The sequence below is a fragment of the Corylus avellana genome, chromosome ca1 (assembly GCF_901000735.1).
Source record: "Corylus avellana chromosome ca1, CavTom2PMs-1.0".
Classification (NCBI taxonomy): Eukaryota; Viridiplantae; Streptophyta; class Magnoliopsida; order Fagales; family Betulaceae; genus Corylus; species Corylus avellana.
In genome coordinates this window covers 14860165-14873792 of record NC_081541.1, presented here as the reverse complement: position 1 = coordinate 14873792, position 13628 = coordinate 14860165, and the positions used below count along the sequence as shown (strand labels likewise).

The window sequence follows — 13628 nt, the reverse complement described above, 5'->3', positions numbered from 1 at the left end:
AATTATAATATATATTCACCAGGTTGTGGACCCGTAACATATAGTATATTTTCAATAATAGTTTTATAACGTTCTCCCACAAAAGTTATGATATGTATATAAAGTTCTAATAAATGAAATAATAAAATGGCTATGTTGTAATAGGTATTATGTATTTATAACATAAAACAAAAGTGATTCAATTGTGGTCTCTCCTACCCGAAAGGAGTTATTGTGGTCTCTAATACCCGAAAGGAGTCATTATTATCAATAAATTTATATTATTAGTTGTGGGGTTCCATCAACGTGGTATTAGAGCCTTCGCAACGATGTCAGATTCTCAACTTCATCGTTTACTTGATCGTTTTGAGTAGATTTTCGTTCGTCAGCTAGCCCATCAAAGCCAAATCATGAAACAAATTGAGCGAAATTTAGATAGAATATTGTGTGGCCTGAAGGCATTGAAAGAGGATGAAGAATCATCACTCATCTCTCCCAAAAAAGCTTGGGTCCACTGTAAGCCACCATCAACAAACGACTTATAGAGATCAACAGTATCGCGACGCTGTCCAGAGACTGAGCCATTCAAACCCACAACCACACAGTTAAATCCTACCCGAATGAGTTACTGTGGTCTCTCCTACCCGAAATGAGTCATTATTATCAATAAATTTCTATTATTAGTTGTGGGGTTCCATCAACGTGGTATCAGAGCCTTCGCAACAATGTCGGATTCTCAACTTCATCGTTTACTTGATCGTTTTGAGCAGATTTTCATTCGTCAGCTAACCCATCAAAGCCAAATTGTGAAACAAATTGAGCGAAATTTAGATAGAATATTGTGTGGCCTGAAGGCACTAAAAGAGGATGAAGACTCATCATCATATCTCTCAAAAAAGCTTGGGTCCACTGTAAGCCACCATCAACAAACAACTTACAGAGATCAACAGTATTGCGACGCCGTCCAGAGACTGAGCCATTCACAACCCACGGTCGCTGCCCCACCAATCCCAGATCTAGAGAACACCGGACTCAACCCTCCAAACGTGCATACCATCCCAACTGTGCCGTCAACCACCGTGCCATTCCACGTTGCCGTATCCTCAAACTGTGCCATCACACTGCCACACGTCTCGAGTGTCACAGTCTCATCTCCTCACACCATCTTTGTTCAAGGGGCTTAGAAAGCAAAAGAAAAAAAAAAAAAAAAAAGTGGGTTCATAACTCACCTAATAAGCCCATGTATGTGTAGGTACCTTGGACCTTGCGGACAAGGTTCCCCTTCAAGGGGGGGCAAATGATGGAGAACCAATGCCACGTAGGTCTCACATGGCAATTGAGGGTTGAGAAGCAAGGGACTTGTCTACTTGTTCTTCTGAGACAAGGAGAAAGGTCTACTAGTACAATAAGAAGTCTATATTCCAAGTCCAAGTTTATGTTGGAGTCCTTTATTAATTAGACTTTCTAGTCCTTCTTTTACTTGGATTTCTTATCTTATAAATAGGGATAGTAGTTGTAGTTTATTTTAAATAAAGAATTATTAAGCAAAAGCTTGTTTGTGGTTTGTTTCCAACCCTAATTGGATTCAATTGTGGTCTCTCCTACCCGAAAGGAGTTATTGTAGTCTCTCCAACCCGAAATGAGTCATTATTATCAATAATTTTCTATTATTAGTTGTGGGGTTCCATCAATAAACAGTAAAGAAAACATAAACAATAAAGAGAATCACCGTTACTACGTATAAAATAATATTTAAGAATTTTTCTAGAAAGTAGTACAACGCACCGTAGAAGGTGTAGCCTCATGTGACAATATCTCAATTGTTAGCCCTAAGCAGAGAGGGCTAGGCCTATAGGTAGGATTGTCAATTTTGACACGAGCCACGAGCACGACACGAAGTTATAGGGTTTGGATTATAAACGTGCCAACCCATTAATTTTGTTTTTGGCGGGTTTAGGGAGAAAAAAATATGATATGAAATGATTTTATGTAAAATTATAAGTGAGCAACATGATATGTAAAGTTGATATTATGAAGATTGTAATTAGCTGTGGACCACGCATAATGAAGTGGATATCACTAGTTCGAATCCCCCTCCCCAAAATATTGATTTGATAAGTTATTTTATAGTTATTTGATATGTAATAAAAAAAAAAAAAAATTATTCGTTTCTCCAATCCTATGATATATATGTATTAATTATGTTTTTATTGTGAAAGTGACAGAATAGCATACTTAAAAGGTCAAAATAATAAGATAATAGCTTGTCCATTGTTACTCTTTTCCTTGTGTAAATCGGATTACATAAAGGCAAACCGCCCGATTGCACACCTCCTGATTCAAATAGAATAAGGACACCAACTTTCTTTATCAAGAATCATTAATGAACATGCTACTTTGGAATGACGTGACAATAAAATTTAGTCATTGATTTTTCCTTTTTAAAAGTCATTATTGGCCAAAAAATTGATTTTAACTGTTATATCATCTCAGTTGTATAACAGTTATATAAAAATTTACTTAATATGATTATTCCTTTGAGATTTACCTACAACCCAACTGATTTTAATTAAGAATTCGATTTAAGTGTGGTAAAGAAATTAAATTTGAACTGTTACTTAACCCAAATCATTCGCATAAAATGCCTAAACTACAATAGATATAGTTGAGTAATGCTGTGGATCATTTTTTTATTCTATTAAAGTTGATGTGGCTTTTAAAATTACCATTAAATTTTAGATGAATTATACTTGAATTTTGATCTAATAGTGATTTTGCAAGCCACATCAACTTTAAGAGGATAAAAAGATGATTCCTAGTATTACTTAATATAGTTTTAGAAATAAGCATTTGGTCCAATATTAGTCCTACGCCCAAGGGATTAAGATGTCCTTTGGAGATCCCCCTTGTAAAACTTAATACAAAAGTTAGAATTAGAGAGTATATATACATATATAATAAACAATAATTACAATTTACAAATCTACTACCTTTGACTCCCTATTAATGTTTGAAATGAAATTAGATTATCCAATAATAATGACTTTATAAATTAATTTAAAACAAAAAATTGAATCCTTTTCATCCAGAGTACTTAAGATGAGGCTGGATTACGTTTTGCCGGCTGCGTCTCATATATATTTAGCATAGATATATATTGATGGTTGTATTGTACATGGATGTGGCTGTAGTTTAGTGGTAAGAATTCCACGTTGTGGCCGTGGAGACCTGGGCTCGAATCCCAGCAGCCACACATCCTTTTTTTTTTTGTTTTTTCTAATTTTTCCAGAAACACAAAAAGAATACAAGCGGTGGATTCTTTTATTAAAAAGACCAAGAAACACAAAAGGAAAGAGCTCCGATCCTATGCTTGCAGAATTCTTACATCTCACTCTTAAGGGAAACTGTTGCATTATACTGATCAACATCGACACCCTCCCAGATTATTCTTTCTCCATTGAAATTGAGGGAATATTTGGGCTGTTTATTTGGGAAGAACACCCCAAAGTGTTTCTCCAGCTCTTGCGGTTTCTGATTCTCATCAAACATGGCAAACAGGTAAGTCTCTATTGCCCTGTCAGGGATCTTGGGCGTGCCCTTTTTGACATGCCGGATCAAATTCGAGTAATAAGCACGTGCGTTATCAACGGTGGTAGCAACCCCGCCGGCCGACGGCCATCCGCTCTCCGACACCACAACCTCCAGAGGATTTCCGGTCCTCTCAAGGGCAGAGTACAATGCATCCATCAACGCATCAAAAAGGTTTTGGTATCCACGCTGCCCATCCCATACGACAACCGATGGGGAAGTAAACAAAGCGTAGGGAAGAGATATGTCACGTGGATTCCCTGCATAGCTGAAATAAGTGTACACATTTGCTAGTAATGGTGCCTTGGCATATGCAAGGTGGCCGATGATGGGGTCTAAATATGCCCTCACATCTCCCCGGAAAGCCCCCTGCGACGGGGGGTACGAGGTTCCGATCAACGTCATGTCAATGGCAGTTGAAACCTGTTAGAAAATAATAAAGTTGTGAGAATTTCGGAATTAAACAAAGAAAGAACACAAAATTAGTGTATGAGATGAGACTTAGCTGGTCCTGTTTGAGATTGCGTTTGAGAGATCTAAAAGTACTTTTAACATTCAAAAAGTTCGTTTCAAGAAAAAAAAATACTTGTTTGGTAAAAAAATTAAAACGTTTTTAATGGTCAAAACGCACTTTTAGTAAAAGTTTAAAAATGAAGCTTTTGCTAAAAAATACTTTTTGACTTAAAAATTTTATTTCTCAAACGCAATCACAAATAGGCTCTAAGGCGATTTTGATTATATCTCTTAGGGCTTGTTTGGGTTTGCGTTTGAAGGGTCCAAAAGTGCGTTTACTACTCAAAAAGTTCGTTTTGAAGAAGAAAAAAGTACCTATTTAGTAAAAAAAAATTGAAAGTGTTTTTAATGATCTAAAAGTCTAAAAATGACCAAAACACGCTCTTTTAGTAAAAGCTAAAAAATAAAACTTTTGTTAAAAAACTGTTTTGACTTAAAAGCTCTATTCTCAAACACAATCTCAAACATGCTCTAAAAAAGTATCTGTTTGGTAAAAAAAATTAAAAGCGCTTGTAAGGATTAAAAAATCTAAAAATGACCAAAACACACTCTTAGCAAAAGCAAAAAAATGAAGCTTTTGTTAAAAAAACGTTTTTTGACTTAAAAGCTCTATTCCTCAAACACAATTTCAATCATGCTCTAAAGAAATGTATAGTGAAAGACATGTCTATATAAAGCACAAAAAATTCTTTGAGATTTTCATTGTGCGACAAAGTTGTGGAAGACACAAATGGAAGGGAAGTTGAAATTTTCCAAAGAAGACCTTGATTTGGTCCTGAAGGCCAGCAGATTTGATTGCATTGAATACGTTTCGCACGGCAGGGAGAACAAACTGAGCCAGCGAAGCTGTGGCGCCATTGACAGGGCTGACTTCATTTCCAACAGCAATGTATCGGAATCTGACGCTAGGCCAGCTGAGCACATTTCTTTGTACCCATGAATTTGCACTGGAAGGGTTGGCGGCAAGGCTTTGAAGGTCTGAATTTGGAACGCCAAGCATGAGCTCAATGTTGGAGTCTTTAAGAGCTTGCAGAACTGCTTGGTTGGGATCATAGATTCTCATTCGCTTGATGTTGTTGGATGTGTAGAGAGATATTACTTCTGAAGTGGATGCTAGATTGTTGCCCATCATTCCATAACAAATCCCTATCGATTCTCCACCTGCATGCATTCCAAAATCCATTTTAGCATATGGTTAATATAATATGAGTAAAAATATATGGAGGACTATAGTACTTTCAAATATGATGTGACTTTTAAAATCACCATTAAATTTGAGATGATCATTATTGAATTTTGATCTATTGGTGATTTTAAATGCCACATCACATTTGAGAGGACTTAAAGGGGAAACTTTACTTACCCTGCTTCCTGAAATGTCATTATGTTCTGCAATGTCTCCTCTAAAGTTCAAAACTTCTCAATTTAGTATATCAAACTTTTAATTTTTTTTCAATGTTCCCTTCCATTAGGATTTTTTATTAAATTCTAACAAAATTTTCAAAATACCCCCGGTTTTGTTTTTTCCGAAAAAATATTTAAAATTTTTGCAAAGATTGAGGCATGAGTATCTTTGCAAATACCGTTAAATTCGAACCAATGCCTTAATCTTTGCAACTTTTATTTTTTCCCTTAAAACAAAGGGGGGTATTTTGGAAATTCGAACCAATGTTATATCATGGTCTCATTGAAGGAAAAACAGGAAAGAAAAGGAGTTCCATGCTGCAATCAGGCATCAAAAATTCAAGAAAAATAAGAAATGGTTATACGTTTGTTGCAGAAGTTAATGCATAAAGGCAAATTAACATAAACAAGCATATATATATATATATATATATATATATATATATATGCAGTTACAGAGGATCAAAGTGAGAGATGATGATGAGGAGACCTGTTGTGCCAAGGTTTGCCACCAAGAGTCCCAGAAGTAGCACGATAGCAGCCATTGAGGATATTCTATTGCTTGTTTCAAAGAAGGTAGCCATAGAGAAGAAATTAAAAGCACAAAACTTAGAAGCTTAATTGTATTCTGTCACCTCCATTTCACCTCTTTATATAGTTGTCTAACCACATCACTATGCTTATTGCTTGCCACTCCAAATTAATAATCAGTTTCATGGCAGTCTATGTTTACCAATTCAACTCATGCTTTTTCTCTCTCAATTCGCTTTCAAAATATCTTGGTCATCCTTTAATATTTTCTAGAACTTGTCGGTATCGTAGACGATAAGATACATGTCACTGTCTTCAATCCCGGAAATGCTTTCCCAAAAAGCAGGAAAAAAATAAAAAGATTTCCAAATGCCAATATTGATTATATTTTTATACCACCCGTTAATTATCATTTACCTCAAAAATTCAAGTTGATAGGAAAAAATAAATTTAATCATTTAAATTATGTTTTAACATTTTTCCTCACGTGTGGGCCTAAACTTTCATTTAATAAGGAAGTTAATTGAAATTAATTAGGTGAATTGATAGAAATAGGGTTCAAATTCAAGACGTTTAGCTCCAATATCATGTTAAATAATAATTTATCTTAAAAATTTAACAATTGGTGATTTAACACAAATATAACCATTAAACAGATGAGAATAGGTTCTATCTCAAATTGGCGATGTGAGGATAATACTGCATAATCTCTAATCACGGCATGTGATGCATATTAGAAGGGAAGCAAACATCGCATCCTATGATTTGGCAAAGGCAACTTTCTAACAATGTTCGGAGCAAAAATATGAATGGAAAAAATACTCTTCTTTTATTCATGACACTACAAAAAAAAAAAAAAAAAAAAAAATAGTTACATGTGAATAATGACTCTTTATACTTAAAAAAATGTCACTATTCATTTAGTGACGCTGGTAAAAGACCCTAAATATAGGGTATGGAATTAGGAATAGTGTCGTTTACAAAATAATATTATAATATTGTAATTTCGTAGAGTTTTACTGATTATTAATCTTATGAGAACCTGAAATTTTCACTTAAGAAAAAAAAAAAAGGTAGTATCTGGGATTAGATGTGATATTGCCAGCAAGCAGCAAAAGTGGACGCCTCCTCGGTGCAAAAAATTAGGCTGCTTTCCTTTTTCTGGCTCCAATTGAAAGCAAACCCCACTATGCACTAACTGATTAAGACTTTTTCAGTAGTACCACTAGCATTGAATTGAATCTGCCCATGGTGATTCAAATGCGGCATCGAGTTGTAGTTATCTGTATATACAACTATATTATATAATTATATTATATGATTACGCGACAACCCATCTAATGATTTTGTTAGTTTATGATTTTTGGACTTTGTATTATAAATGCTTTTGGCTTCATGCATCTCAATGACGCCACAGGCGGCTTCACTGTAGCAATGGTCATGATTAATTGAACATGCGAAAGCCTGATATGGTCGTCAGTGGAAGGACACCTAAAGAATGAAAGAAAAGTCAAGTGGACCTTTTTTTACTCCTTTTTCTTTTTGGTTCTTCTTTCTGATCTCCTCAACATTGACCCAAATTTCCATTTTGATCTCTTTTTCTTTCTTTCCAAGTTTTTCCTTGCGTTCTATATGTTGAGATCCAATAAGGTCGTTCTTTTTTTTTTTTTTTTTTTTTTTTTTAAGTTGTAACTTGTATTATGTCATAAGAAAGAGAGCAAATTGCTCCCTCAAAATTATATCACGGATGCAGTCAGAAATTTAATCCCTCCAAATAATATTTTGGACTTGTTGCGTGGCCAACTTAGCCAATTCATGGGCAGCACCATTTGCAGGCACACATCCCTTTTTTTATTTTATTTAAACACAAAAAGAATACAAGCGGTGGATTCTTTTATTAAGATGACCAAGAAACACAAAAGGAAACAACTCCGATCCTATGCTTGCAGTATTCTTACATCTCACTCTTAAGGGAAACTGTTGCATTATACTGATCAACATCGACACCCTCCCAGATTATTCTTTCTCCATTGAAATTGAGGGAATATTTGGGCTGTTTATTTGGGAAGAACACCCCAAAGTGTTTCTCCAGCTCTGGCTGTTTCTGATTCTCATCAAACATGGCAAACAGGTAAGTCTCTATTGCCCTGCCAGGGCTCTTGGGCGTGCCCCCTTTGACATGCCGGATCAAATTCGAGTAATAAGCCCGTGCGTTATCAACGGTGGTAGCAACCCCGCCGGCCGACGGCCATCCGCTCTCCGACACCACAACCGCCAGAGGATTTCCGGTCCTCTCAAGGGCAGAGTACAATGCATCCATCATGGCATCAAAAAGGTTTTGGTATCCCCGCTGCCCATCCCATACGACAACCGATGGGGAAGTAAACAAAGCGTAGGGAAGAGATATGTCACGTGGATTCCCTGCATAGCTGAAATAAGTGTACACATTTGCTAGCAATGGTGCCTTGGCATATGCAAGGTGGCCGATGATGGGGTCTAAATATGCCCTCACATCTCCCCGGAAAGCTCCCTGCGACGGAGGGTACGAGGTTCCGATCAACGTCATGTCAATGGCAGTTGAAACCTGTTAGAAAATAATAAAGTTGTGAGAATTTCAGAATTAAAGAAAGAAGAACACAAAACAGTATGAGATGAGACTTAACTGTAGATACTGAGGTCTATCTGAGATTGTGTTTGAAAGGTTTAAAAGTACATTTAACACTTTAAAAGTTCATTCAAGAAAAAAAATACTTTTTTGGTAAAAAAATTAAAAGTGTTTTTAATGGTCCAAAAAAACTTAAAAATGATCAAAACGCATTTTTGACAAAAGTTTAAAAATGAAACTTTTACCAAAAAAACATTTTTTTACTTTAAAATTCTATGTCTCAAACGCAATCACAAACTGGCTTTAAGACGATTTTGATTCTATCTCTTAGGGGGCTCAAAAATGTATGTTTAATACCCAAAAACTCTGTTTTGAAGAAGAAAAAAAAAGAAGTAACCGTTTAGTAAAAAAAATTGAAAGCCATTTTAAGAATCTAAAAAGTTTAAAAATGACCAAAACGCATTTAGCAAAAGCTAAAAAAATGAAACTTTTGTTAAAAAACTTTTTTGACTTAAAACCATATTTCTCAAACAGAATATTAAACATGTTCTAAAAAAGTACATGTTTGGTAAAAAAAATTCATAGCGCTTTTAAAGATCTAAAAAGTAAAAAAAAAACCAAAACGCACTTTTAGCAAAAACTACAAAATGAAACTTTTATTAAAAAAATGTTTTTTTTGACTTAAAAATTATATTTCTCAAACACAATCTCAAACATCCTCTAAACAAATATATAGTGAAAGACATGTCTATATAAAGCACAAAAAATTCTTTGAGATTTTCATTGTTTGACAAAGTGGAAGACACAAATGGAAGGAAAGTAGAAATTTTCAAAAGAAGACCTTGATTTGGTCCTGAAGGCCAGCAGATCTGATTGCATTGAATACGTTTCGCACGGCAGGGAGAACAAACTGAGCCAGCGAAGCTGTGGCTCCATTGACAGGGCTGACTTCATTTCCAACGGCAATGTATCGGAATCTGACGCTAGGCCAGAAGCTGAGCACATTTCTTTGTACCCATGAATTTGCATTGGAAGGATTGGTGGCAAGGCTTTGAAGGTCTGAATTTGGAACGCCAAGCATGAGCTCAATGTTGGAGTCTCTAAGAGCTTGCAGAACTGCTTGGTTGGGATCGTAGATTCTCATTCGCTTGATGTTGTTGGATCTGTAGAGAGATATTACTTCTGAAGTGGATGCTAGATTGTTGCCCATCATTCCATAACAAACCCCTATCGATTCTCCACCTGCACGCATTCCAAAATCCATTTTAGTATATGGTTAATATAATATGAGTGAATTAGAAATATATAATAATAATAATAATAATAATAATAATAATAATAATATATGGAGGACTAGAGTGCTCATAAATATGACGTGGCTTTTAAAATAACTATTGAATTTGAGATAATCATTCCATTGGTAATTTTAAATGTTACATTACATTTGAAAGGACTTAAAGGAAAAACTTCACTTACCCCTCTTACTGAAATGTCATCATTTTTTGCAATGTCTCTTCTAAAGTTCAAAACTTCTCAATTTAGTGTATCAAACTTTTAATTTTTTTTTTTTCTATGTTCCCTTCCATTAAGATTTTTCGTTAAATTCCAACAAAATTTCCAAAGTACCCCCGGTTTTTTTTTTTTTTTTTGGAAAAAATATTTAAAATTTTTGTAAAGATTGAGGCGTGAGTATCTTTGCAAATACCGTTAAATTCGGACCCATGCCTTAATCTTTGCAACTCTTTTTTTTTTTTTTTAGTAAAACAAATGGGCGTATTTTTGTAATTTTAACGGTTAGGAGTATTAGTTAACGGAAAATCGTAACGGATGGGTGACATATACACTAAATTAAGAGAAATTGAACTTTAGGGAAAACATTACAAAAGTGGTGACAATTCAGGGGGTTAAATGAAATTTATCTTATAATAAATAATTAGATTCAAACCAATAGACAAATTAAGCTTTTGGGTCTAAATGATTTTGCAACATGTTATATCATGGTCTCATTGAAGGAAAAACATTAAAGAAAAGGAGTTCCATGCTGCAATCAGGCATCAGAAATTCAAGAAAACATGTAAGAAATGTTATACGTTTGTTGCAGAAGTTAATGCATAAAGGCAAATCAACATAAACAAGCATATATATATATATATATATATATATATACAGTTGCAGAGGAACAAAGTGAGAAAGATGATGAGGAGGAGACCTGTTGTGCCAAGGTTTGCCACCAAGAGTCCCAGAAGTAGCACGATAGCAGCCATTGAGGATCTATTGCTTGTTTCAAAGACGGTAGCCATAGAGAAGAAATTAAAAGCACAAAACTTAGAAGCTTAATTGTATTCTGTCACCTCCATTTCACCTCTTTATATAGTTGTCTAACCACATCACTATGCTTATTGCTTGCCATTCCAAATTAATAATCAGTTTCATGGCAGTCTATGTTTACCAATTCAACTCATGCTTTTTCTCTCTCAATTCGCTTTCAAAATGTCTTGGTCATTCTTTAATATTTTCTTGAACTTGTGGGTAGAAGATAAGATATATGTCACTGTCTTCAATCCGGGAAATGTTTTCCCAAAAAGCAGGAAAAAATAAAAAGCTTTCTAAATGCCAATATTGATTATATTTTTATACCGTCCGTTAATTATCATTTTCATTTACTCCAAAAGTTCAAGCTGATAGGAAAAGATAAATTTAATCATTTAAATTATGTTTTAACATTTTCCCTTACGTGTGGGCCTAAACTCACATTTAATAAGGAAGGTAATTGAAATTAATTAGATGAATTGACAGAGATAGGGTTCAAATTCAAGACCTATAGCTCCAATATCATGTTAAATAATAATTTATCTTAAAAATTTAACAATTGGTGATTTAACACAAATATAACCATTAAACAACATATGTATGCAATGAGAATAGGTGCTATCTCAAATTGGCGATGTGAGGATAATACTGCATAGTCTCTAATCACGGCATGTGATGCATATTAGAAGGGAAGCAAAAATGGCATCCTATCATTTGGCAAAGGCAACTTTCAAACAAGGTTTAGAGCAAAAATATGAATGGAAAAATACTCTTCTTTTATTCATGATATATATATATATCTTAGTGACATGTGAATAATGACTCTTTATACCCAAAAAAACGTTACTATTCATTTAGTGACGCTTGGTAAAAGACTCCAAATATGGGGTATGGAATTAAGAATAGTGTTGTTTACTATACAAACGATACCAAATAATATTATAATATTGTAATTTCGCAGAGTTTTACTGATTATTAATCTTCTGAGAACCTGAAATTTTCGCGTAAAAGTAGTATCTGGGATTAGATGAGATATTGCCAGCAAGCAGCAAAAGTGGACGCCTCCTTGGTGGACAAAATTAGGCTGCTTTCCTTTCTCTGGCTCCAATTGAAAGCAAACCCCACAAGGCGCCAACTGATTAAGACTTTTTCAGTAGTACTACTAGTAGGGACGGAGCCTGGAAATTTTATGGAAGGGGCCAGCCAATTTTATTTTTTTTTTTTTTTTCGGTTTTTTAGAAATTTTTTATTAAAAAAAATTATTTTGGTTGTTTTTTATGAACTAAAGACTATCGTAAGGGTCAAAAATAAATAAAAAAACTTAATGGGTATGGGCCAAAAAAATTAAGAATATGGTCAAAAGTTTTTATTAGATATGGCCAAAAAATTTAAAAATAGGGCCAATTTTTTCTTTGAAGGAGGCCAAATGCATAAAATTAAAACTTTACTTTATTATTTTTTTATTTTATTTTTACTTATAATTTTTTTTTCCTTCTTTTTGTGGGGGGACCATGGCCTACCCTGGTCCCCCCCTCCCTCCGTCTCTGACTACTAGCATTGAATTGAATATGCCCATGGTGATTCAAATGCGGCATGCAGTTGTAGTTATCTGTATATACATGAAACCAAACTACATTATATATATAATTATATTATATGATTACGTGACAACCCATCTAATGATTTTGTTAGTTTATGATTTTTGGACTTTGTATTATAAATGCTTTTGGCTTCATGCATCTCAATCACGCCACAGGCGGCTTCACTGTAGCAATGGTCTTGATTAATTGAACATATGAAAGCCTGATATGGTCGTTAGTGGAAGGACACCTAAAATAACTCGAATGAAAGAAAAGTCAAGTGGACCGTTTTTTTACTCCTTTTTCTTTTTGGTTTTTCTTTCTGATCTTCTCAACATTGACCCACATTTCCATTTTGATCTCTTTTTCTTTCTTTCCAATTTTTTCCTTGCGTTTGTTGTAATATTTGCTACAAACATTCATTTTTTAGTCACTTGAAAATATTTTATCATTTGATATTATCTTCATGAGTTTTTATGAGAAATAAAAATCATCTTTAACCATTTTGGTTTATAACCGTTTGTATTTATTACTTGGTTATGAGTTAAATAAAAATTAGTTTTAATTAATTTTTATAGTTTTGAATGTTAGTCTTTAACAACTTTTATTATAGTTTGACCATTTGATTATTAACAAATGTTTTACCGTTTTTTGGTGTTATGTCATTAACCCATTGATTTCCTTACCGTTTTATAACCGTTTGGAGTTAATATGTTTTATTGCATTTTATAACAAGTTTTATGCTTGGGAGGTTTTTTAATGTTTTGACCGTTTGTTCATTAGATTTCCTTTATGACATACTTTCCAACACTTGTATATATAGATATATTAATACATTGAAGGTAAGAACATATATGAGAGATAGAAGGAAAAAAAACACTTCTTTTCTATCTAAGGCTAAGGCCATATAGTGTGTTGCAAAACACTTGTTTTATGGCATAAAGCCATATGCTATATTATTGGTTTTTTTTTTTCTACAAATAATATTCTGAAGTCCATCACCAACTTTGATAATTGGGTTGTTCTATTACTCTTCGTTATTTGGAAGTGCGTCCTTAACGAAGGTAGACGCTATAGTCTAATCCTGGGAGGTTGCGTGTCAAAGGATCCGATCGCAC

General features: G+C 34.2%; 2 protein-coding genes and 1 non-coding gene across 3 annotated transcripts; 1 reads left to right on the top strand and 2 right to left on the bottom strand.

Moving 5' to 3' along the window:
* The first annotated feature begins 3160 nt into the window (after positions 1–3160).
* TRNAH-GUG (transfer RNA histidin (anticodon GUG)) lies at positions 3161–3232 on the top strand. Its single transcript has one exon. It is a non-coding gene; the product is annotated as a tRNA-His (tRNA).
* A 47-nt stretch (positions 3233–3279) lies between these two features.
* On the bottom strand, positions 3280–6156 carry LOC132175706 (glucan endo-1,3-beta-glucosidase, basic vacuolar isoform-like). Its single transcript, XM_059587731.1, has 3 exons — positions 5975–6156; positions 4844–5241; positions 3280–3990 (listed from the first exon to the last, which is right to left on the bottom strand). The coding sequence occupies exons 1-3, from the start codon at positions 6066–6068 to the stop codon at positions 3361–3363; spliced, it is 1122 nt and encodes a 373-aa protein (XP_059443714.1). The 5' UTR covers positions 6069–6156; the 3' UTR covers positions 3280–3360.
* Positions 6157–7888: 1732 nt separating this feature from the next.
* LOC132183995 (glucan endo-1,3-beta-glucosidase, basic vacuolar isoform-like) lies at positions 7889–11023 on the bottom strand. The gene is made up of 3 exons (XM_059597475.1): positions 10830–11023; positions 9462–9862; positions 7889–8599 (listed from the first exon to the last, which is right to left on the bottom strand). The coding sequence occupies exons 1-3, from the start codon at positions 10918–10920 to the stop codon at positions 7970–7972; spliced, it is 1122 nt and encodes a 373-aa protein (XP_059453458.1). The 5' UTR covers positions 10921–11023; the 3' UTR covers positions 7889–7969.
* Positions 11024–13628: the final 2605 nt, after the last annotated feature.